The sequence below is a fragment of the Vidua chalybeata genome, chromosome 4, assembly GCF_026979565.1.
Source record: "Vidua chalybeata isolate OUT-0048 chromosome 4, bVidCha1 merged haplotype, whole genome shotgun sequence".
Taxonomy (NCBI): domain Eukaryota; kingdom Metazoa; phylum Chordata; class Aves; order Passeriformes; family Viduidae; genus Vidua; species Vidua chalybeata.
Genome location: NC_071533.1, coordinates 47,733,809 through 47,759,675, shown reverse-complemented (window position 1 = coordinate 47,759,675; position 25,867 = coordinate 47,733,809). Strand labels below are relative to the sequence as shown.

The window sequence follows — 25,867 nt, the reverse complement described above, 5'->3', positions numbered from 1 at the left end:
AATTGCTGTCTAACATTGTCAGTACCTAAAATTCCCTGGCTGCTTATATTTCTGCCTTAAGGTAAAAATATCCCAATGCTGCCAAGCAGCCTAAAGAACTGGCTCTCAACCAAGTCCCAACGAGTTCCTCAAACTATAAATAATTACAAATTTACTGAGCCAGTAAGACTTTGAGAGACAAAGCAAGAAAATAAGCAAGAGACTGATTCCACAGCCTAGCAGTACTCATGGGATAGAGCAGACTTAAATTGAAGCCTCTGCTCAAGATCTAATTATTTACACAAAGCAGAACAACTCCTTCCAAAGGCTGAGGAAGCATGCTGTGTCTTAGAAAATTCACTTTTGTGGTCAAGACAGAACCTGACACACAGTAACTGAGTTCACGTCTCTGCTTTAAATTAGAGCATGCACTTGACAAGAGCTGCTCTCTATTTTAGAGGTTTCCATTAAACCTGACCATCAGCTTCTCTCATGGCTCTTTTCAGGAAAGGAAGAATGACATGAGCTCTAGAGAGGGAACACCGCTGTGAACAGATGAAAAGAAGATTGGTAAAGTTTTCACACCAAAACTTGGTTGTTTCACATGTGTTGGTAAGGAAAGGCTTCAGCTGCATGCTCCTCTTCAGCATTTTCAATTACTTAGCTTGACAGATTCTTACTCAGTTTATTGACTTTAAGAATCACATTTGTAGACAGTTATGCCAACACCATCTCTGAGATATGCCAACGTGCCCAGCTTTGCCCATGTTCCACATAGGATGCCCAGCTGTTAGAAGCAATGAATTCCAATATATATGTGGGGTCCAGGAGATGTGAGAACTGACAAACCTAAGCCCTCAGTCTTGTGGGGGCCAACTGGCCAAAGACCATGAATGGCTCTAAAGGCCAGCAGGAAAAAAGAGATCTCAGTCCATGTTCTGACACATACATAGCTATTTTATACAAATAAATAAGTAAAACATCTCTAGTGGAAGAAGCCACTTTCTCAGAATGATTAAAAGCCCCGTGTCTACATAAAAGGTTTGGAAAGTGGGAAACATGGATTCAGATTCCTTTTCAAATCAGGTAGGGAGTAACTGAGACGTTTAAGCTGAATGTACTTTATCCCTGATGAGAAGGCTGCTGTACTGGCTGGTGCAGCTCATATCACATTGGGCCAATCAACCAACTAGTGTACAGCCTGAATCCTGCCACTACTTTAACATGAAAGAGATTTCAAACAACCCAAAAGTGCGTAACTTAATTGGTTCTTTGCACTGGAAAAAGAAGATATTTAGATACTCTCACTCATTACTGTTGAACTTCATAGACTTTTGTCACCTCCGGCAACATTTTGACAATCTCAGAGGTATTGACTGCCAAGTGATTAAGAAAGCAATTAACTATCTAGACAGCTTTTTGGATTTTTTCCTTATAATTTAAACACAGTATTCCTCCAATTTATGCACTCCTTGTAAAGGTATTAATACAATATGGATGCTTTGGTTATATAAATTCTTGTAAAAGTAAAAGCTGGGTAATTAAGAACATTAGTGCTGACCATTAAAAAGGGAGAGACAAAATGTTGAAAAGAAGTTAATTAAATCATTGGGAAGAACAATCTAAACACATGGCCAATATGAAACCTGTTCCCATAAGACTACCATGAAATCCACCAAATCTCCCTTTCTTCCCTTTTCATTACATCCTCACACACCATGAAGAAAAAGAAAATAAAAAGAAAAATAACTTAAAAGCATGCAACTCTAAAATAAACTACCAGTGTGAGGAATTTTTAGTTAAAGTTGCACAAAATGTTCAGTAGAAACATGAAATTGAAAACATAGTTGAGTTTGGCTGGAAGAAATGTGATCTTGCTGAAACAGATTACTTAAATGTTGAAGTAAAAAGAATTTAGCTAACACACAACACATTTGGCAGCAAACCAAAACCACATGTCACATAAATGAAAAATAAAACATCAGCACTAAATCTTGTCCCTTTAGACACTACAGCTTCCATCAGGATGAGAAGTGTTTATAATTACCAGGCTGAGTAATAAATATGACTACTGCATTGTTTAGATAACTGGATGAGCATGATGGAGCTAAAATGAACCAGACTGTCTCAACACTCTCTAAAGAATGAGACAGAGGAAGACAAAAAGAGCACTCAAACAAGTCTTGGGCATCTGGAAGGGAGCAGACTTTGATAAAGTAGAGCAGTAATTATTTGAACTGACCTGAATTGGTGTCATCACACAAGTAGGGAGGGCAAAGCTTATTACTCGCATGAGACTGTATTTCTGTCAACTCTGCTTAGAGCTTTGTGCTACTAGAGAGAAAATCATAACATGTAGGTAAGGCAGAAAAATTTCCAAAATTATTCCCAATTGCAGAAACTTATACTCAGAGGTCTTTATGTCTCTTCTTTTTTATAAATTTTATGACCTCAGTACTTAGAGTCATGGAACACCTTGGCAAATTCTGCTGCATTACACTTCTAGGCTAATTTCAGATTTAATCTCTGTGCTTTATTCCAAGTCATGGCATTTATAAATCATCCCATTTAATACACTCACTCTGACAGTCTCTCCTGCATTTCAAACCACATCTACCCCTAACAGCAGTATCATTTTTAAAAAGTAGCAGTATCCAGTTTCTCTGTGTAGTCATAACACAGCCAAGTCTGGGTTTCTTAAGAAGTGCTTTTATTGTATAGTGGCTATTGGCTCTTCAAAAACTTAATTTTTGTTGCTAGCTTATTTGCTTGCCCATCACTTATATAGGCCCAGCTGCTTTTCTAACCAAGATCACTCATCCTAGATTTTATCCAAATTAGATTTCAGAAGCCACTTTGGTTCACATATATATATTAAATACATAACGTATCAACTTGCCAGTGAAAGTACAAGTTTTGAAAGGACACTGTCCTTCAGGACCTTCCCACATTCTACACATTAAAAAACCCCCTAAATTCTCATAATTTCCTGGAAGAACATCAGAAGTCTTCTGCATCGAGCACCTGTAAAATGGCCACAGAACTCAGTAGGATGGCCAAGAAACTGTGATAATACATAGATATACATAGAGCATTTCATTCTTTGGCTGCACACTACTTTTCTAAGCTAAAACAAACACTGTCACAGTGCTTATTAGTCTTGTTAACTATTAAATGAAAAATCTGGGTAGCATGCCAGAGTCCACTGAAGTCAGTGAAAAAGTCTTTGCCTAGTGATTACCAGCTTCAGCAGAAGCCTTTGGATTAAGTCTGTCTCTGTGGTCAGCCACAGCAAAAAAGTTGCCACCCTGGAGCTGACAAAAACTGTGATGAAGCTCTGGGAAGGACTGTCTTGATTGTTCTGTGGCAAGCACTCACGTCACCAGAAGCTGGCATCTTCCCAAGGCTTGCTGCTATCAGAACAAAGCATGAAACTCACATGTTCCAAATTTCCAAAGGCTGATGGAGGTCCTCTAGAGATCAACAGACATAAGAAAGCATTGAAAATGAAGATCCTTTCAGACAGATTAATTTTAATGTCTGTGCTTAGTGTCTGGGTATTATAGTCCTGGATTGTATAGTCATTAAAAATGGAACTGCAGCTCTTTTATCTTTTGCTAGCCTTGTACTTTGCATCCAAGCATGACAGGAACCAATGGTAGAAAGAGGTAGTAGTGCCTTTATTTAATAGAGCTGCATATTAGCAGGCACTTTTAATGCATTTTTTTGCAGCAGGATCCTCAAATATATTTTTTATAGGTAATGCTCTATGAACTTCTATAATAGTATTAGACAGCATTCTAATCCTTCTATCAACCAGGAAGCAGTTCCTATTTCAAGACAGGTAAAATAACTATGAAGTATATGAAATTAATGTTTATCCAGACTACTCTATATTCTCAAAAAAAGCTAGCCAGAGAAATTACTAAAATCAGCCAGAGGTTGTGTGCATGTTAACACCCTAAATTCCTAGCATGATTAAGCACACATAGACACACACTTTCCTCACACGTTCCTGAACACCACAGCTGCTGAAACACAGGGAAGGAAGGAGTAGAGTTACAGTTTCAAGACACAGCACAAATCAGACTGGCTGTCAAGTTGTCTTTAATTTTTTATTCCTAACATTTTTTGCTAGGCACGACAACTCCAGGGATGGTCATGGGTAATGCTAAACAGGAGCCCTGACAAAAAAACGAGATCATAGCTTGACCCAACAGCAAATTATTTTAATACTTAGACAAGCATCTCCCAAATAAGCAAAAAATACTGGCATGGACAGTAATGAAGCAATTTTTAAGTTTCATTTTAATATATTACAGAGTTGTCAGTTATTCCTCTGTTATCCAGTTAATACTAAAAAAGGTCTTAATCTAAGGCTGTGCAAAGTGTCTACAAGAAGTGTATTGTAGCACTCAAAAGTCTCAGAGCAAGTCACTTGAATGTCTCCAAGCTACTTTACAGATAACAATGTTTCCCAGAATCTCCTCTAAAACATGCTCCTGGGATACTCCTAGAGCTTGGATTAAGCAGCCTCAAATTTGTCTTTTATTTTTGCCTGTGACAAGAGAATTTGCCTCTGGCTGTCCATGGAAATTTGAGAATCCACTAGGTTTCTATATGTGGAAAGACTATATATTTGGGACTGGAATCTGCTTTTAATATTAAATTAACAGGTTGGGCTTTTTACAGGCATAAATTTAAAAATAGGGTGTTTTTTATTTTATTTGAAACAATGCCTAATATGAGTTTAATCAGAATCCAGTTCCTTAAAGTGCATATTGTTCTAAGAAGAAACTATGGCTTTGTGAAAATGCAGGTAATATCTACCCCAGATATTATTTTAGAACAGTCAATTACTTTAAAAATAGCATATAATGCAGTAGCAAACCAGATTGTGTGTTCTTTTTTAATTATTGTTATTCTAATGGTCATTAAAGACACAATGTCTAGTAAAAACATGAAGAATTCTCTGACAGCTTTTAGCACCCAGCAGATGAAAAGGAATTATTAAAAACGTGACCATTTCCTTATCTCAAAGAATAGGCATTTATATTTGTCCCTTCTCATATTTATTTATTTATTTATTTATTTATTTATTTGCCCAGGTGGAAATCTCTTCCCTTTTCCTTTCAGAAACTGCATTAGACTATGCAGTACCAGATTCACGTTTCATGATCTGGTAAAAAGAAGTTCACTGTTCAATGCTCAGTTAAAACTATTGACACAAACAAGTTCATGAAATGCTGTGGAATGCCTTAGGATGGTAGAGTGGTTATATAAACACAGCATTGCATCTCAGACTAAAACCTTTGGTTTTCTCATTTATATACACCACAATACAACACTCTTCAGCTGCTTCACATTCAGTAAGCCTTTAAATTATTATTTCAAATAGTGAGAATAAACAGGTATCTACAGTAGCCTTTAGATTGTCACTCAGAATGAAATATCTAGAACATTATGCTAGTGTAATTGTCCCTTCAACCCACCTCTAAATTCTTGAATATAAACACAGACTTTCTCACCTGTTCTATTCCTTTTCTGCTCACTGGTGTTGTGCTGAGAGGCTTACACACTTGCAAGAATGGAAATAATAATAATAATAATAAGATCTAATACTTCCCAATTTCCTCATAGAAGTGGTCTGAGGAACCTATTGTCTTAGAACAACTGAGAATGGATACAAGAAAGAAAAAGGAGGGAATGTGTTGGAAAACAATTAAAGAAGAATTAGCAACATTCAGGGTAATCAGTCAGTCAGAACATACATTGCCTTCATGTCTTCTAGGTACTTAAAAGATGGAGAGTATGCAATTTCTTAAATTAAAACAGAAGAAGTTGCTAAATGAAAATAGGTAACTCCACGAAACTACTTTCACATCAAAGATCAGAAATGCAAGCAGTCTATAAAATTTTACAGCATACACCAGTTTTTAACTGATTTCTATTGAACCATATGTGAAGGTCAGTGGTCCATAGCACTGAATTTTATCTTCAATCAACTCTATTAGTCATAATACTACAAGATTATAAAATACTTAATTACAGTCTGTAAAAAACATAGATTAAGCAGATGGAATATGGGACACCTAGGTTTTCCCAAACAAATTGCAGATAAGGACATGTGATCTCTACTGGTTCAACAAAAATAAAATGCATGGGGAGGACCAAATATGTATGTATATACATTTAAAAATGAATGCAATTTGGTCAGACTAGATCCAATCTCTGCAGCTGCACAACTTCACTGAAGTGTTCAATGTTCTCTGATGTGCACAATAATCCCAGGTAAGAGGGGAATTGATTTACATTACTTTCACAGTGTTAAATGCTCTAATTATTAAATAGTCCTCAACATATGGCAAGGAATTAAGGAATGTAAATCAGGAGCCATGTGCTACACAGTAATCACATAAATGGTTCCCAAATAGCAATACCACTTCTGGAAGATTAGTAGAATCATACTTTTGTGATTTATAAACAATTTCCACAAACTAGTGGTGAAATACTCTGCATGATAAAGCAAACTATTAATAGGGTAGCAGTGGTAAACAAAATTTCTTTTAGCTTGTGATTAATTTCATTAGAGCATTAATATGGAAAAAACTAGATATAAAAATGTGTTTAAAGATTAATCTTGGTATATTAAAGTCCTTTGATTCCTAGAATTAAAATTTATTAGACTTTTGACAGTATTAATTCAAAATCTTCTGCTGATGCTTTAATTTAGCAATTTGGTGAATAGTACAGCAACACGTCCTCTATACCTGTTTGAGATAGATGACTCATTGTTGAACAACACTAAAATCAGAAATTTAAATGCATGCATATACCATAATAAAATTTCTTATCTATTCTACTTTCAAGTTTCCAAAGGATCTTTGAAAAAACTATCATACAACTGTTTAAATCTGCCAGTTGTTTAAAAGCGGTCAATGGTTAGTATGACAATTTTATCTCCTTTTTTCACTCATCATCTTTTTTGTTCTGCCCTCCTTCCCTTTCCTATGTTTCTTGCTCATAGTAGTTTTTCACCTTGGCTTGTATTACCCTAATGCTAGGTTGTTGAAAAATAGCTTTTTTTTCTACTTCATGTATGTGATTTGGAGTATTTAGAAGCTACTGTTAGATATTAATTGTAGCCACGAATAGTGACAATTAAAACAGACCAAAATACTGGAAAAACAAATAAAAGCATGTGCTGTTTTAACATACAGACAATTACAATGTCCTCTGAATGATCCTTTCTGATGAAATCTCTCTCTCTCTCTCCACACTATTAATTCTAAAAATTGGATGCACTAGATTGTGCACTGAAAAGGTTATTGTTAAAGACAGTCACGAAATGGTAGCATTGCAAGAAAACAGAAACAGGAATATGTAGTCAGGAGTACTGCCAGAAGCAACAGATCTGCCTCAGACCAGTCAACAACACCTGTGCCGTCACAAAAGGAAGGCCAAGCAATCTGTGGTAAAGGATAATCTTTGCTTTCTACCTACCTAGGATTCTGCCTTCACATGATTTCAACCTCCTCCATCCAGTTTCATTGGATAAGAAATCTTTCAGGCAGCTGGATGTCAGCAGCTGTACCTGGGAGTAGGGTAAGGCAATACTGGGTTTCCAGCCAAAAAAAAAAAAAAAACCCTACAGAGCTGCATCTACCTGGCAGGTCTCACCTGGACTTGGGTAACACTATACTCAGATGAAATTACATAAATTCATCAAATTTTGGTCAAAAAAGACAGTTGGGCATTTTTTATAAGAATGGACAAAATAGGTAGGTATTTAGAAAAGATAAAAGGCCTTAGTGGAAAGCAGTCAACAGTAGAATACCTTGGATATCAGCAAGACCACTGCTACTCAGCCATTTCCTATATAACCTAGAATAACTGCCATCACAGAGAAAAGGTGATGGTTTTGATGTCTTTGTCCATCAAATCTGGCTGAAAAATGTAACCACCCCATCAGTCTGATTTACAATGAACACCAATGAGCTACATAAAAATCTGCAATATCTGCTTTCACAGCTTCCTTGCAGGTAAGACAAAAGTAAGCAAAACCCTAATTCAGCCTTGGCGTCATCAGCAGTAATGCTAGCATTAAAAGCAAATGCTGATGCATTGCCAGGAGAGAAAAAAAAGTACTAAATATACATGTTCAGTGAACTGGGAGAGCCTCCCAAACTGGCTCCTCTATAGGCATGCATAACTACTGTAAAGTACCTACATTTCTGTTAACTCATCTGAGGCAAAGCATTTGACTCTTTGGGATGCTACTGTACAGGCCCAGGAGTTGGGCTCAATGGTCCTTGTGGGTCCCTTCTAACTCAGCTTATTTTGTGATTCTGTGACTTTTTTGCTTTGCATCGTGCAACACTTTCCCCAATTGCATTACCCTGCACAGTTGTAGCATTAATTTTATTTTTACATCTTCACTGTGGATTTATTCACAGACTTCCAATACATAAAACACCAAATAACCTCTGTCTAGCTACTCAGCCCCTATCCTATACTAGACAATTTTTTTCTGGTTTGTTCTTTAGTATCAAAGAGGTTTCTGTAGGTTTTTTATCCTTCCACTTTCCTGGAATGCTTATAGCTACTGAGTTAGTTCTGTTCTTGCATTTTAGCACTGTCTGTATGTCCTGGATAAGTTATTAATGAGATTTTCATATCCTGCTCTTTATTGCTTCTCCATTTTTTACAAGGAATGCTTTTTGCCAATATACATTATCCACAGCTCTAACATAAGTTTTTCGCTGACTCCTCTGAAAGCACCATAATGGGCAGATTCCATGTGGCCCTTCCAGGTATGCCCAAAAGAGGAGCATACAGTAACTTACTCCTTTGTGCCCCAGCACAGCTACAAAGACAGTGGGCTTTTAGAAGATGCAAGTGCTGCTCTGAATTGCCCTGCACTAGCACTGGCAGAGAGATATTACCATTTCCAAAGGATTAACCTGGATCAAAGAAAGGCTAAGGAAGCAACCAGAACTGAGATGGGGAACTGCACTTTTTTTCCTTTAAAAACAGCAGTGAAATCTTTTTAGTAGTGCTCTGCAAAAAAAAAAAAAAATAGACAAAAAGTCTTCCTTTATGATACTCTGAATTTGCATTAAGCATGTTTGGGGCTGACAAACACCACTAGGTTTGGCTAGGGGACTAGCCAAACTAGGATCCCCCAGCTAGGGACTGCTATAGCTACAAACTCTTATAAAGCTTATTAAAAACTCTGAATCATAGCTATGTATAAATACAGTGCCCTAGATTCAACATATTCCAGATTATCAGCATACAACCATGGCTGGGTTTCCTGGCAACTGAACACCTCCAACTACTTGATAAACACACACACACACACATATACATGGATATAGCTCTCCTGATCTGGGCAGGAGACAAAGGTAATCTGTGAAAAAATGGGTTTCCCTTGTGCTCATATTGGTGAGCACATCACACAGCTTTTAATCACCTAGTCTAATATTCTACACCATTACACTGATTCTATGCAATAAATATCCAGTTCTCCAAAGTTGAAAGATCACACCTGCAAGTGCTTATTGCTGACCATCTCTCTGATAGCAATAGTCAGCAAGAATTCCCCTCCATTCTTTTCAGTTTTTCTGTTCAAGTGGTTTACAAAATGTTGGGCAAAAAGAGGATTTGGTCTGTCTGTATGAGAAATGCAATGCAGACACTTGCTTAAAGCAATCAGAACATTTGAAAGCAGAGATGGTTCCTTCAAAATAGAATCACAGTGCATTTAATTTTCACTACTATCTTATCTTCCTCTTTTTTAACAACCAGCATTCAACTCTTTTGTTACAATAAGAATGCCATTCCTAAAGCTGGTGAGACTGACCACAGCTTGCAGAAGGGTCCTGACATCTCCATAGATCTTTTCAATGTCAATATGGCACTTTAGGCTATGAGGCCCAGCCCTCTGCTCTTGTAACTTTTATTTTGTTTTGTTTTGTTTTTTCTCCAACATTTAAGTTTTCTATTCAATTTTGTTTTATAAGTTTCAGAGAGTAGAAATGACAGAAGTTCTTTAGCTGTTGGAAAGGCTAATTTCAGATGTGAGAAAGTAAAGAAGGCTGAATAACTTATGGAGATAGACACAATACTAAAGTATCCAGGATGATCATGTCTGTTCATGGGGCAGAGGAGAGAAGACAGATAATTCAATCACTTAAAGATATTTTGGTTCCTTGCTTAGTTTTAGTGCCCATTAATGTGTGGATTTCCTTTTCTACATGCTAATAAAAAGCAAAGGATTTATGAAAAAATGCTACCCTAAGTGTATTGCAAACATTACAGCAAATAAAAAGAAGAAAATACCTTCATGACTTGTAGAAAGTCATACACAATTAAGGTCTGCATGACTTGCCATTTGCATGGCTATATTTTATACAAATTAATCCTAATGATACAGGAAATTTTGTTTTGAAGTCATACTCGTAATTTATTTTGGTGACTAAACAGAAATGACACGGAATGTTTGGGTAAAATAGTTCATCTCAGAGCTGAATGTGCAGTCAAGAGTGTTCCAGCTGCAACCCTGTGCTTAGCATAAAATGAGTACAGAGAAAAGATTATCTATCCTTGAATAAACCCATGCTCATCCATATCTATAGAGTAGCTTGGGATATATATCTAAGTCCTATGAGATGTCTCTGGTTTCAGGGGATGGTGCAGTGTCATCTTCTCCCTGGCCACAACCATTTTGCAGGTCATTTCATCATCCTAGTGTTCATACATCACTCAAGGATCCCAGCTGCTAGGATAGCCAATAGCCAACAGCCAAAACCTGTTTATCTGACTGAGGTGTACCACCAGTAAAAGTTAAACCTTCCTCAACAGTCTACAGAAAATAGTACTCTGTTTTGAAGGGCATCAGTAAAGCATCAAGTTACATGCTGTCAGTACTCACACTGAGTCTCCCAGTAAAATGAATTAGAAATTTATCCCTTTATTCAAGAACTACCTCCCAACCAGACATTTACTTAGCTGAATTTAATATACAGATTTTCAAGAAACCTGTACATTTCCCTTTTGTTGGTCAATAACTAGATAAAATGCCAATATTAACCCAAAACATTTCATTACTAAAGGAGCAGTTTTTTACAATGAGCTAAATTCTTGCTGTAAGACATCTCTGAAAAATGTGGGCTAAGGAGCAACAGCTCTTGCTTTGAGATGACTTTAGAAGAATCTCAGACCCTGGACTATTTCTGTTGTAGCATGTTAGGCCAGATTGTGATCCCAGTCATAGCAGTGATATGTGCACTGTATAATGCAAACTGCTATGCCAAAGTAAACATTCTGCTGCTTTAAAATGAGCTATTTCAGATTCATATAAATGGAAGTGAAACACAACTGAGACTAGGTATCTTAAATTAATGATGTGTGGCATGGTCAGAATGCAGTAATCACTTGCAAAAACACTTTTAGAAATGCCCAGGCTTACTAGGCACGTAGTGTTAAAAAAAAAGAAGGTTAATTATTTTCACATCTCTTTTCAGACTACAGGTCAATATAGAAAAAAGAATAAACTGCTAGAAAATTCCTGAAATATGAAACTACATCATTATTAAGCATTATGTACAAAAGCTTTGTTTGGTATGTTTTGTATCATGAATTATCACAACTGCCATTTGCAAGTGTTCTTTTAAACTGTAAGAATCCATCCATCCACAACTGAAGTATTCTTGAAGATTAAGATTAATGTGTCATGAATCACCACGGTTTAATATGCATGACACAGTTTCATTTCACACATATTCTGCATGGGTTGATTGCCATGTATACCAATATCAAACAGATGTTAATTCTTTAATTTTTTTGCTCTCGGAATATGTTTTAATTATCTATGAGGCTTCATAAAGAAAAAGAGGGAGGTTATTTTGAAGAAAATTAATCAAAAAATATAAAAGAAAAAATCATTAGATCTTCTCTTTATTTCATGTTCTCAACAATATTATTTCAATTGCAAAAAATATACTTGATTTGCAAAGGAACAGCAGACTTCTCTCATTAAATGGCTCATTCCCTGTAATCCACAAAACTTTGACTATTTTTCTAATAAAATGCATGATTTTAAAAGCTCTGCCAATTCAACATGAGCTTGGTGATATGAAATGTTTCTGCAAGTCATTGTATGTTTATACTATGCCTAAATTCTTAAATTTGAGTATTTTGCAAAGAAATCAAAACTCCATGTAAAACATTACTATATAAATTCTCGCATCAACAGTGCTGTAGGTCCCCTGTATCATCCAAATTAAGAAATCTTTGAATATAAAATATTTCACAAGCCTTCACAGTACAGGGGCCAGAAATGGAAATGAAAAGACATCCTCATTTAAATGAGAAAGCTGTTTTAATCAGCATCAGCTCCCACTTTCTGCTGTGTCAGATGCAAGCCACAATTCCCCAGGACCAGAACAGCAACAGAGCCACAGGTCAGGATGGAATAGTGTTGGATAAAAACTGAGCTTTAACTAATGCCTAATTTGATCAGAGCTGTTATTGTAATTTCCATGGAAGTTAGAGCATGTCTCTAGCTTTGGGCCTGATTTTCCTGAAATCTACAGGAACAGGAATGGCTCCCAAGGATTTTGCACTAGAACTAGTTTCACCAAGCTGAAACAGTCTCCAGGTTGAAAATTACAGTTACCGAAACTGTTACAAATAATAATAATGGCAGTAGAAGTGTATATTTGAATCATACATGTCAATGTTAGATAGTATAAACACAGATAAACAATAATAGTAGACAAAATATTGTCAAAACTAAGATATTCAGCTCCTCCCTATGTCATAGAGTTTTTTTTTTTTACACGGTAATATTTTCAACACCATAAAAATTATTTAAATTTCTTGCCTATATAACACATACTGACATAAGATGGCAAACAGCTTTAAAATCAAAACGTGAAGTGACATTTTGAAAAATAACTGACAGTAATGGCACAAGAGTGCAGTGACCTCTGTCCTTCAATATTCTCTTTTTCTGTATTTTTTTTCCGAATGTCCAAATAAGTGCAAGGTGCCCAGAAACTAAATGTATATTACCAGTGACACCCTAATTCCAAAGAACTTAAAATCACAACATTTTCACTGAACTTACTGGGCCAAGGAATGAATCTAAAATGTGGAATTTATACGCATCACACAAAACACTTGTGCAGATTTCTGAAAACATACACCTATCAGATTGCAGGGAATTAAGCCTGCATTCCTTGTTCAACCAAAATTCCCTGACTGGAATAACAGCTTTAGATGTTATTTTTGTTCACATTCTGTTTTACTATGTTAAGACACCAGATTTTTTTTTCTTTTTACTTAAGATAAATGTGTGAAAGTGCCTTCTTTCCATTCATAGATGTTATCTTCCTCAAACTTCAAATGATTCATCTGGGTGAATGTAGTTATAAATAATTTATCAAGATACATACCAGTTGTTAGGGGAAAAAAACCCGAAGGAAGACTATCACTGCATAAAATCTGAACATTAAAATCAATCTTTAATTGGTTTTATTACCTCCTAATCCAGGTCTGAGGCGATTATCATAACCATCCAGAAGTCTGTCTAGAATTCTTGTAAAGATGGTGATGTTATTCTTAGCTTCGTCTTCCAGGGAGTCAGCCAGCACTGATCTAAATGGATATTTTGCATTTTAGAAGGTGCTAAGTATATTTTAACATACATTCAACATGCATTTTTTTGGGCTGGCCTTTACTTGCTGCATTCCAACAGGAAAGGTGTATTTAACAGTATACAAACACAGAATTTCTATATAACAAATTCAGACATATAAGGGTCAACAGTATACTATTTAAAATATCCAGGAAGTAATTTTCCAGTAGCCTCTACTTGTAGGCATCATTGCATTATTGTGAGTGCTACTTCAAGCCCCACTAACACCATTAGTGGAGGCTGTGCTGGTGCAAAACCCTAGAAGAGCTTCCCAGGCTCTGGTGGCATGTCACTCCTGATAACCCAGGATCTCATGCACAAACCCATCTCCTTCCAGCTCTATCTTATCTGTCCTCACTTAGGCATACTCTATCTCTGGATAAATCCTGTGGATTTGCCTCCACCCAATGGTCATGTAATGTACATGACCAGAAGAACTAACATGAGGGAAAACTCCAGCGATCATGCTCAGGGAGTCCTCTGACGCCAGCAGTTGGTGGGAGGAAACACCAGTGCTGACTAGCAAGCTGCAGGATAGCTGTGGACAGCCTTCATCTTTCTAAAACGCTATTTTGTCATAAAAAGCACTATCTGATATTCCATTAGATGCAGACAAACCTTATAAAAGTTGGATGGAAAAAGGAATCATAAATGAAGTGTCAAGAAGAATCTGTAGATCAGCAATTGTTTCAAACTTCCCCAATAAAGAAAGAGACATTACAGCCTCTATGGATCAAATCTCTGTGGGACATGCTATAGGGGCTGGAATATGAACCTGCTGCCCAGCCAGCCGTGGTGCTCCACAGTCTCTGGCACCTGGGCACCCAGACCAACAGGGTTTGTGCCAGGGAAACCCTGACACACAGAAAGCCTTACACATGCAAATGTTACCGTGCCAACAATTATAAGCACTATGCATGTGAAATACATGAGCTCCTCAGTCTTTTCTACTTAAAGCCAGCATATTGGTATCAAGGAAGCAAAGCATCATATGCTACACACATTACCATTTACACCTTTTTCAGCTACCTACATTTTTAACCCTAAATGTTTGAGTATTAATCATCTTGAAATTAAGGCATTCTGAATGCCATAATAGCAAGCATGTTTTCCTCCTCCTCCTCCTCCACCAAACCAAAAGTAGGTTTGGGTGATATTTTCTCTAAAGCAAGCTATAAAAGGATTAAAGACAAGGCTGTATGTTGGTCCCCAGCTCAATAGCATAAAGAAGTATTTAAATGTAAATCATTGCAGTCTGTGCTTTCCATCATATAAGCCATAGAATCGACCCACATCAGATAACTTATAAAGAACCCATGAAAATGTCATGTGTGATTTTACTCATGTGTCAGTTTTTTCTTAGTTGCAATTACTGGATGGTTCCTTTTTGGTTTGTAAAATGTATCCTTGTACTCATGGACTACCAGAGTATGTCTCTGCCATTTTTAAGCTTCTTTTTGAGATACAACAGTTTTTGAACTCAAGATTCCACTAAAAATATTAGATCAATTCAATTACATCAAATTTGGGTCGAATCCTGCAAACTTTACTCAGGCATAAAGTCTTTAATAACGCTTATAGTCTCTTTGACGTCAGTGAGATTACTCACTTGAGTAGGGTTTGCAGGATCTGGCCCACTGTGACTCAACTAATACTGCACCATAGTTAGGTATAAAATGAAATAGAAAATATAGTTTCAGAAAATATTTTGTTCACTGGGAAACAAACAAAAATATTGGAGACTCGTTAAATCATAGGAAACTTGCATTATATAGCATACAATCTCTACCATATTAGGACAAGACCTACTGCAGCCACAACCAAAGCAAGTAAATCAAAGTTACAAACTACAATTAATTATGTGTTTAGGGACTGTGAGCAACACAAAAGTATAATGTAATAAAAATTACTTGCTCTTATGCTGTCACTTTAGAAATCGAGAACTTTACACAACATAAGAAAAGTTGATTAATAAATGATGCTATTGTTTTATTATATGTGATTGTGAAGTTGTATGCTATCTCCACCTAGAGGTTTAAGGCTTAAGCATAATTTTGAATTCTATTATGTTTGACCAAAAAAAAAAAAAAACAGGGAAAAAAAAAAGGCATGCCCATATTAATAAATATATGAGCATTATTTTAAGAACAGTGATTTGCACTGTGACTTCAAAATATTCTATTTCTCCATTTTGTATGGTACAGAATCACAGTCATACAGTAACTCAAATCTTTAAGATCCAAAAAGGCATTTAAAGAAATTGTTATTTTAATGGTGGAATAAAGCATCAATTCACAAACCATTTAAGGACAAGACATCAGGCTTTTATGGTCCCTAAATTACATTCTATTGCCTTTGCTCTCAAAACTATGCAATACTGCATTCAAACACCTAAGAAAGATCTTTTTATTACGTTACTACATACTGTACTTTTATAACCCCTCACACAAGCTTACCCTTAGCAGATGATAACATACGTGTTCACACTGAACAACAAAACTAAATATCCTCTCACCTTGTTGGTAGCCACACCAATAAAACGAGAAGAACCAACTGCATCTCGGAGAGTGCCAGCTTCCTCTTCATCGCTGCTCTTTGCAAAACCTAACGGTGCAAGAAAAACACAAACCCACTCTCAGCCACAGTCTCCGCCAAGCAATGCTTTCAACTTAAACCCGAGGAAAATATGTCACTTCACTGGAGAAAGGAAACCACTGGTTTTCCGCAGCACTTTTCAGTACTAGCAACTTATTGTATCTCCATCTTTCCCAACGATCCTGCTCTGTGCAAGGAGGCAATGTATGATCAGAAGTGGCATGTGAGCCGGCGCATCAGATGCTTTCCTGTTCCGTGATGTGAAAGCCCCGAGACGAAAAGGAACAAAAAAGGAATAAAAACCGTATGTATGGGAGGATGGGGGTTTAACCACCCCTCGCCTCACTATGGCACACCGCAGCCGGGGGGGGCGGGGGGGCGGGCGGGAGGCAGAGTCATGCCATTCGCCGGGGCTCGGTGCGGGGACCGCGGGCGAGCCGCCCCCCGTCGCCGCCGAGCGCCCAGCACGTTTGACAGCTGCTCGGCAGAGCACGGGCGGCCGCCGCCAGGGGAGCGCAGGGGGGCGCGGGGCGGCGGCGGGGGCAGCCCCCGCAGGGCGACAAGTTGCGGAGCGCAGCAGAGCCCCCGACACGGGCAGGCGCTGCCCGCCGCAGCCGGGGAGCCCCGGGGACCCTACCTGGGAGCAGCGGGCGGGCGGGCGGGCGGCCGAGGCGGGGAAGGACGGGGAGAGGGAGGGAGGGAGGGAAGGAAGGAGGGAGGGGAGGCGGGTGCCGCCGGCGAGCGGGGCAGGCGGTGGCGGGGAACGCGGGGCGGCGGCGGCGGGCGCGGCCCGGACCGAGCGCCTCCCGAGCGGCGGGCGCGCGCGCGCGTGCCCGCGCGTGCCGGGGCGCGGGGCTGCCCCGCGGGGCGCGGCGGGGCCCTCACGGGGCCGCGCCCGCCGCCCCCGCGCCCCGGCCGGCGCGGGGCTCGGAGGGTGAGGGGTCCCCGCCCGCGGGGCACCGGCACCGGCCCGGGGCAGGTTCCGCGGCCTCGGAGCCCGGAGCGGGCGGGCGCGGCAGCGTTGGCGGTGCGCGAACGAGAAACGGGGCGAAAAGCGCTCCCCAGACCGGTACAACACGTTTTCCGTAGCCCTCCCTCCTCAGCCTCTCAGTCGCCTCCGGTCAAGTGCGCGTTGGGCAGGGCGCAGCCCCGGCAGCCGCGCCGCTCTCCCCGGACTGCGGCGGGAGCGGGGAGCCGCCAGCCCCGCTCCCCGGCTGCCTCATTAACATTCCCTTCCCCGCTTGCCCACTGGCACAGTCTAATTGGAATGCAGAGAGAAGAAAAGTCTATCATTTAATGTGAGCTCAGGATGAAGGCAGACAAGGAAACAAACCTCGCGTGTATTTTTTTTTTCCTTTTTCCCCCTCAAATTGCATTACTTTCTGTTGTATTGTCTTTTAAAGCACGTTGCCCTCCTTTCGTATATGCATTCCTTCTTTGGTCGTAACTGGATCGCTGCTGGGATTCATTCTCATTGATTTCAGGTTTTCCAGTACAAGCAGAACAGGACAGGCTTAATAATTAAAGATAAGGGTTTATATTTAGTGTACCCTCATTTTGCATTGTTAACTCGGAAATAATTAAATAACGCTGGCAATAATATTTCAGCCTCTTATTTTTGCATTTTAAACCAATTCTCATTATCTCCTTTCCTTTCAGTCTCTTTAACTGCCCAAAGCGCCATCTCAGTTATCCTCTCTTAATGTCACTGGCCCGCTTATTGTGTTTAATTGAAATTGTTCTGATGAAGTTTGGTCCTTAATCAACAACAGTTCCAAAATGAACATGTGAAATGATGCACGGACGTGGAAGAGGTGGGAGGGGGGAGGCGAGGAGGGCGGGGAAGAAAATAGGAGGGAAGGAGAAAGAAGTAGGAAGAAAATATGAAAAAATTTCTTAGTTTACCTATACAATTGGGGTGCTCCTGCTTCCTGATTGTTGCAGTTTGCAATTGGAGGTGTCCTTGTTTCCTTCTCCTTTCATCGTTTAATAACTCCACGGTAGAGGATGAGAAACAAAAGAAGGAAGAAAAAAACTTAGGCAATCAAGACAATTTGTTCCTTCCAACTTTGACATATTTTGTAACTTGGAGTAAGACTGAGAAGAGAGAGGGAATAAACTGAATGTCTTTGTTTTAGAATAACAAATTGGGCTGTACAATGACAGCCCAAACTGTGGAAAATTACAAAGATAAGGATACAGGAGCAAGAACTGAAATCTGAAAAACACTCTTTCAGCAGCTGTCTAACCTTGGCTGTGTGTAAGACACAAGGCCCTCATCTCTCCCTGTCCAGATGTGAAAATGTGCTCTGTTCATTGTCAGTTAGGTATCTATGGTCAATTGAAAGTCTTCTTTGGATCTGCCTGTAAGTCCCACGTATTAGGAATTAACAACTGATACTAGATGCAGAATCAACCCTCACAGTAAAGAAAACTAGTTTTAACTACTTGTCCTAAGAAAAAGTTACTTCGCTGATATCAAAATGGAGGGAATAAAAGAATCACTGAAAGTGAAGTCTTCATGATTTATTCTGATATGAAACACATTATGTAATCCAAGCAGAATGTTTTCTTTTTCCACAGATATTGCTGGCATTCCTTCTCAAAACACACTTCCAGTAATAATAATACTGAAGCTATAATCTAATTTTAATCTATAAATTGCATCAAAAAAATAAAAAAAAAACCACATTCATTAAGGAGAGCAGTCACAGTGGCTCCTTGTTGCTGTGATAGCACATTATCATTCTTCAATGGCCACATAGGGTAGGTATGTATTTATAAAGAGTTTGTACTCATAGACTTTCCCAAGGAAAATGTGCTGGTTTTTAGGCTCTAATCACAGTTATTACCTATTATGTTCTTTGAAATTTTCATGCACTGAAGTCATGCTTCAGATCTAAAATTTTAAAATAACCCCTCATACTCATTTTAAACAAGTTGGACAGGCCTGTGAGGCGTCCCAAATCAGAGGAAAGCTGAGTGGAGGGACAAACTACTATGGCAACATGAAAAATCAGAGACAATATAATTACTAACAGAGCGAAGGGTTTTCTTGCTAGGCTCAAATACTTACAACCTGTGCTGCCAGTCAGCGGGAAAGTATTTAGGGAGAAAACTGTGGTATTGCTGAGCTGTTATTGTTTTGTTGGGTTACATGCAAGTATAGCTCAAATATGTTAGCTCTAGGTGGTTAGAAAAAGTGTGCTTGAGCCCCCATAGGTGCACAATCAGCAGGGAACCCTTCCTCCTTTCTGCATTATTATTTGTGGTATGGTATTGAATGCCGTCATTCATTATTGAATTTCAATTAACTCTAAGTGATATGCGGCATCCCACACGTCACCTGGGTTTGTGAGACTCTCCTGAGTCCTGATGCAAGCATCCTGGATGGAATTGGGGAATCATGCCCTTGGTTTGAATAGGACTTGAAATAGTCCATAGAAAGGAAGCAGGTCTACAAATTGTTACTTTCAAAGTATAAATAAAATATTTTAGTTAAAAGACTTTATTTCTTTTGTGCTATATTTGCTGCAATATATAAATAGAATTCAATCCCTATTTTGATATTTTAAAAATCTTAAAAACAAACAAAGGACCTTACAATCCTATTATCCCTTGCCAAGGATCTCAAAAGTCTGCACAGGCTGATAAACGATGTTCCAGAACTCTTTTGTGAGATTGGAATGACTTCCTCTGTGAGCACAAATTGAATAGCAGGGTAGGTATGTGACATTTCATAACCACTTCTTAGAGTTTAGAGGTAATAGAAACACAGAAGAGGTTAAGCCAAGGCCTCAAGTCATTATCCAGACTGCAAAACACTAGACTGAATGCTTCCTTTAAAATTGTGCTTAAAAGAATCATTTATATGACAAAGTTAAACCATTCTTCAGACAAAATAAATTACTCAGAAGCAATACCCCCGATTTGTAGCCACTAGGGAGGTCACAGTAAGCATTTTCTGTCATGGACATAATCAAGTAATGCAAAACAGAACTTAATACATTATTCTGATCTGGGGTACATTCTGCAGTATAACATTTCCAGAAAAAAAAATTGGCAGATTGAGGTAATCAGTATTTACTTTGTACTGCTTGAGAATAATCCCCACCCTTATATCTAGGCCAGCAGCACTCTGAGCTGTAAGGATATAAACAATAATCACTGGAGTTAAATGAAGTGATGCATATGTGTGAAAATTGAAATGATATATCAGAATTTTTTGTATGTGATAACTGGATTTTTTTAGTATAAATTATGCTTTTTATAAATATCCTTATCTCTAAAAAGGCATAAAACATATTTCAACATGATATTAATTTTCTGATAGACTGTTTCATCCTTTTAAAATTTCTATTTCAAATAATTAAAAAGTTAAATATAAGTTCAAGTGAGATATATATCCAAGACATAATTTCTATGTAATTTTAAACATGTATGTTATATTACTTCTGTAAATAATGATGAAAATAAAATGTTGAGGAGGGGAATACGTTTTTGACCCTAGATTGGCTCATCATACAGCTACATGACTGTTAGGCTGAGAAAAAAAGGAAGCTGGCTTTTTTCAGGAGCCGTATAAAACAATGATGGAAATCAGATTTCTGTTAGAAGCCTCAGGTGTTCAAAACTCCTCCTTATGCAAAACTGCAGCATAAATTTCTCAGAGCTGAAATTATTTTGAGATGCACCATTCAACACTAGATGCTAGTATAATAAGGAAATACAAAAAATCTTACAACTTTATGCAGTACCCACCATTGTAAGGGTCTGAGCAACTCAGAGTTTTCAATTTGACTGTGTCACTTATGGATTGGGAAGGGTTTCTGTGCTTGTTCAAAAGCTCTAGCTATCATAGTCTTCCTGACTGAAGAGCAAAAGCAAAGGGCCAGTGTCAGCTTTATTTCAGCTGTGTGTAATCGGCTTTAAGTTGCTTTCCAATGTGCACTGAGAAGTTCAGCAGAACAGGAAATTGAAATGAGCTTTCCCACCTTAAATATTGATGAATGATTCTTCTTTCCCAGGATTATACTTTTCCCAGATTTGAACTTTAAATACCACAGGAGAATTTCTAGTTTTCTCCAAACACAAAGATATCTACAGAAAGAGTGAGCAGAGAGTCTTTGCTGTCTATCAGGAGTAGTGAAACTTTCCTCATCCTTTTAGAGTAGACCTTCCTTGGCAGGAGAAATGTAAGACAAGCGACAGAGGGCAATGTAACACATTTACCAGCTGGGACAGGAAAGCTCCAGTAAACAGAACTGGCTAATCATTCTTGGTCTGAGTTGAGAGGAACGGGAGATCTGCTTTTATAAAAGCAACACTTTTCTTCATCTGCAAATCCCTGTTTTATGTTTTATAGCTTACAGGAAAATGAGATCTTTGCTTGAGTAGACAAGACAGAATGCTGAAAATGAAAATACATGTCAAATTGTTCTATAAATATAATTACTTTTGTGTTATTTTTATAAATACAGTTTATCTTTCACTCAAGTATTTCTTGGACTCTGAAGATGTTTTTAAGGTAAAGCAACACAGATCTATGGTGTTTCATGTCTCAAGTGTCCAGTTTGGGGCAAGTAGAACTTGTTTATTAGAAAGATAGAAATATACTTAATTTCTAAAAATCAGTGTTGCAACATAGAACTACTTTGAGTTCCCCTTTGTTTGAATATATTTTAAAGCTCAAAACCAAATCCCTTTGTATTGCTACAATGAGATTGATATTCAGAGCAAATTTTACAAATGTAGGGCCAGTTATAATAAACCCTTTTTTCAGGAATAGAAAAAAAGGAAAGACACTAGACTTCTGCCACTTTGTGTGGCCTAAAAAATTGCCATGTGCTGACTTTGCAGCCTGGTAATATGAGGAATCATTTGTCAGTGGTTTTCTTTGTTTCTGCAAAGGCCTCATCTCCTCTTGTCACTAGCTGATACTGGCCATCCTAAATAATGTTTGATGCAGACGAATTTATCAATGACCACAGGATCTGCCCAAGCCTCAGGGCCTCAGACAACTTCTTAGGGAATATGCTTCTGCATATCTCCGTCCAGCACCATAATGCAGGCTGTAGGCAGATGACACAATTGAGCAGTGATATTTCTATGTTTAAAATATCTATTTAATTACTTAAATTCTGCTTCTGGGGATCCAGTAACATGAAATATCAGTTAAAATATGCAGAAAGCTAAATGGAGTATTGTATGACAAACAAAGGGATTAAAGAGGGATGAACTTTTCAGACAAATTGGTTCAAGAAGTACTGTCTTTTGTAAATAAGCACAAGTCACTCTAAAACAAGAAGCGCAATGCAGACCTTCAGATTGCCTGAAAATTACTGAAATTGACAGTTCTGGCAGTGCCAGATTTTGAGCAGAAAATAATCATGGGATGTTTATTCCTAACAAGAGTGCATTTAAATTTTAAATTTAAAATAATGGATGCTTTTCTAAATTCCTTATAAAAAAAAAATGTCATCCTTTGGCCTTATTTCAGTTCTCCTCAAAAAAAAATGGCCAGAATTCAGTTAGCAGTCTGTTCAATAACTGCACCTAATCAGGAAAGCTTTTGTTGCTGATCCAAGACTACATAATCTTGGGTGGCAAAAAGTTTGAATTTTAAAAATTATTCTGCCTCCCAGGACTTCAAAGAGTTTCCTCCTGTCTTTGACTAATGTTAGCTAAAACACACACAAAGATGTTCTTCTATCAGTAACAACAAATAACCCAAAGACAGTTCTAACATGAAATGTCTTGCCTAGCTTCAGCAAGAACAACAGCAACAGAAAAAAATCACATCACTCCATGCTTGAGTTAACACAAATGTAGCTTCTTAATCGATGGAGTCTAGGAGAAGAAGTGTTGTTCTATGTCCCATGTTTTTTAGAAAAAAAAACCATAAACCATATAATTGCTTAGGGGTGTAGCTGTAGTTTATAACAGTCTGCTCACATTTTGCAGTAGCATGGAGCTATATATATCTGGGTTAATTAACTGCCATTACAGTATTTTTATGCATTTAAAAGAAGAATTTAGCTTTTCAGCACGCTGCAGATGACATATTATGCAGGATGACAATTAAATCATGGTATAGACAACTGCATAAGCAAACTGCTGGATTTCAGTCCCTGCTTTAAGTATTGCTATTTCCTAAACTGCCTCTTGCTGCATCAACAGATAGAGAGATCAGAAAGCTTCAGAGCTGGGCAGATAAGAACCACCCCAGGACCTGAGGAGGTGGTTAGATGGGTATTCAGCATGCCCTGCTGGAGGAGGTTGAATTACCCAATGATTTTCTTAGCATGCACATAAGCTGGCAGTATGAACCCTTCCTTCACTCTTGCTTAAGCACAAGGAATCTTTGTGTGGATAAAGGTTCTCCATCTCATCTCTCCTTCCTAACATGCAGATGCCAAGTACAGCCCAGAGCCTGAGAAAAAGCTTCAGGCTTCAGCTGCTGTCAGTACGGCTGCATTCCATTGCTTTGAGAATGCCCCCGGCTAAAATAAATAAATAACCAGATAAATGGATGACAGTTCATCTAAACAGTCCTGATTTACCTTTCTCTCCTTTCAAGTAATGAATCACCAGTGAAAGGGTGATGACTCACTAGGGGAATCCAAAACATGTTTTCTCTTTCATATGTGAGGCAGCAGCCATCCATGCTCCAAAGGGGGAGAAAACTGGCTGCATTTTAATATTCATTTTCACAAAGCTGAGTCAAAACTGCTGGTAAGTGCCAAGGGATTTTCAAGGAAAAACAGCTGTCCTCATATCTCTTGGATGTAGCTAGAATGTATAAATAGTTGCACATGGCAGATAGTTTATGTCAACGCAGTATTGTATTTGTGAGAATCTGGGTAGCAACTGCTGGACACAAGAGAGCATCTGCAATAAAAATAATATGCTACTGTCTACAAAGCAAGAACTGTGTTAACCAAAAGCTTTGCACAGTGCTATTCAAGTTTGACACACGAAAAGAGGTGCCTGTGGTAAGAGTTCATAGAACATCACCAAGATTATTTGAGAAGAGAGCTTATTGTGTCCTTTTTAATTGATTCTGTGGCACGTGGCTTTGTGCTCTCAGCTCATTCTGATGGTCTCTGTTGTCCCTCTGAGAACCTGGACAGGTTACCACCTTGGCCTGGCCAGTCCCTGGCGTGGGTGTACAAGTTGCATGCCACATTTTGGGAACGTGACAACAGGCCCCTCTTCCCTGTTTGGGTTTCCTTCTTCTCTCTGTGCTATTTCTTCACTGTGCCGCCTGGCTTTAGAGGCTTGATTTGGTGCAAGTCCCTTTTTCCTGGGAAGTCCTAAGGAATGTTGTGAGTGCACAGGGACAGCTCCTTCCCCACCCTACCTGGGGAGTGCAGGGCCACATTTGATGGAGGAAGCTTTTAGCTAACCCCAAACTGCCACTGTATTGAAAAGCAGGCATGAGCATGACCATATGTCACAAACATGCTTGTTAGCTGGGACAAGATGCTCCCCAGTGCTGACTCCCCCTCAGCACCTCAATCTGTTGTCACAAACACCAGAGGCAGAGGGACAGTGGTCTGGGATGCAAGAGATTGAAGAAAAGAGTAATTTTTTAATCTAATTTACTAAGTCACACAGCTTAAACTTCCAACTTTACAGTCCTCACAGAATTCCCACTCCTCTTTTTTGCTTCCCATTTACCACAGGCAACAGTTCACCAGGAACCTCATATAGTCATATCCTTGACTGTAATTTTTTTTAATTATGTATTTTCCCAACAGGATTATTTCCACCAAAAAAAAAAAAAAAAAAAAAAAAAAAAAAAAAAAAAAGTGTATGTGGCTGTTACAATTCCCAATCAGTTTCTCTTCAAGGAAAAAAAACTGTAGCTGAATGGAATCCTATCTAGTTTTTGAAATCTTAAAGTACTAGCAGGGTCTTCTGTTTGTATAAGGATGTTTCTATTGCTCCAAACCTAAAGCCTACATTAAAATCTGCAGCTAAAAAAAAAAAAAAGAGACCAGTCTACCAAAAAACACCAACAGCTTACATTCAAGAAACTGAAGAAAACATGCACGATAGTCTTTGTGCTCTGTTTATATTAGAGATGTACATGCAGCCCAATTTGCCAGACTTGTGGCTTTCACATACTTTCATTGGAGTAATTTGGACAGCAGAGAAGGTTTTTCTTCTCTGGTTTTTACTCATAAGGGACTGGATTGAGTACCTCATGAGTACATTCATGAAATGGGAAATACTATTTTTTTTTTTCTTTCTGCATAACAGCAAGTCTATCTTTAATTCAGTATAAACAGAGTGTTTCCTCTAATAAGTTCTTATCATGCATTAAAAAAATTTTAAAAATCAAATGAATCAAGCTGTTCAAAGAGACTGTAAAGATTTTTTTTTTTAAATTTAAATATCATTTATTTATCCAATTGTCCTTCTTTTTCAGGGTGATTTTCTTCTCAGCTTCCTGCACATTTTACCAGCCTGTTCCATTTTAAGAAAAATATCACAGGCTTCAAGTTGTTCCTGTGTTACATCCTCAAAACACTGGGAAAACTACTATTTCAAAGCTAATTGTTATTAATATTTTAATTTTGT

General features: G+C 38.3%; 1 protein-coding gene across 1 annotated transcript in view; it reads right to left on the bottom strand.

Annotated features, from left to right (window-relative positions):
- GABRA2 (gamma-aminobutyric acid type A receptor subunit alpha2) overlaps positions 1-16,964 on the bottom strand; it is a 62,486-nt gene extending 45,522 nt beyond the window's left edge. Inside the window, exons 1-3 of the mRNA XM_053940767.1 lie at positions 16,917-16,964; positions 16,200-16,288; positions 13,529-13,644 (exon numbers count right to left, since the gene is read on the bottom strand). Of these exons, the coding sequence (XP_053796742.1) occupies positions 13,529-13,644; positions 16,200-16,270 (187 nt within the window). The 5' untranslated portion in view covers positions 16,271-16,288; positions 16,917-16,964. The remainder of the gene's footprint in view (positions 1-13,528; positions 13,645-16,199; positions 16,289-16,916) is intronic.
- Between the last annotated feature and the right edge of the window lie 8,903 nt (positions 16,965-25,867).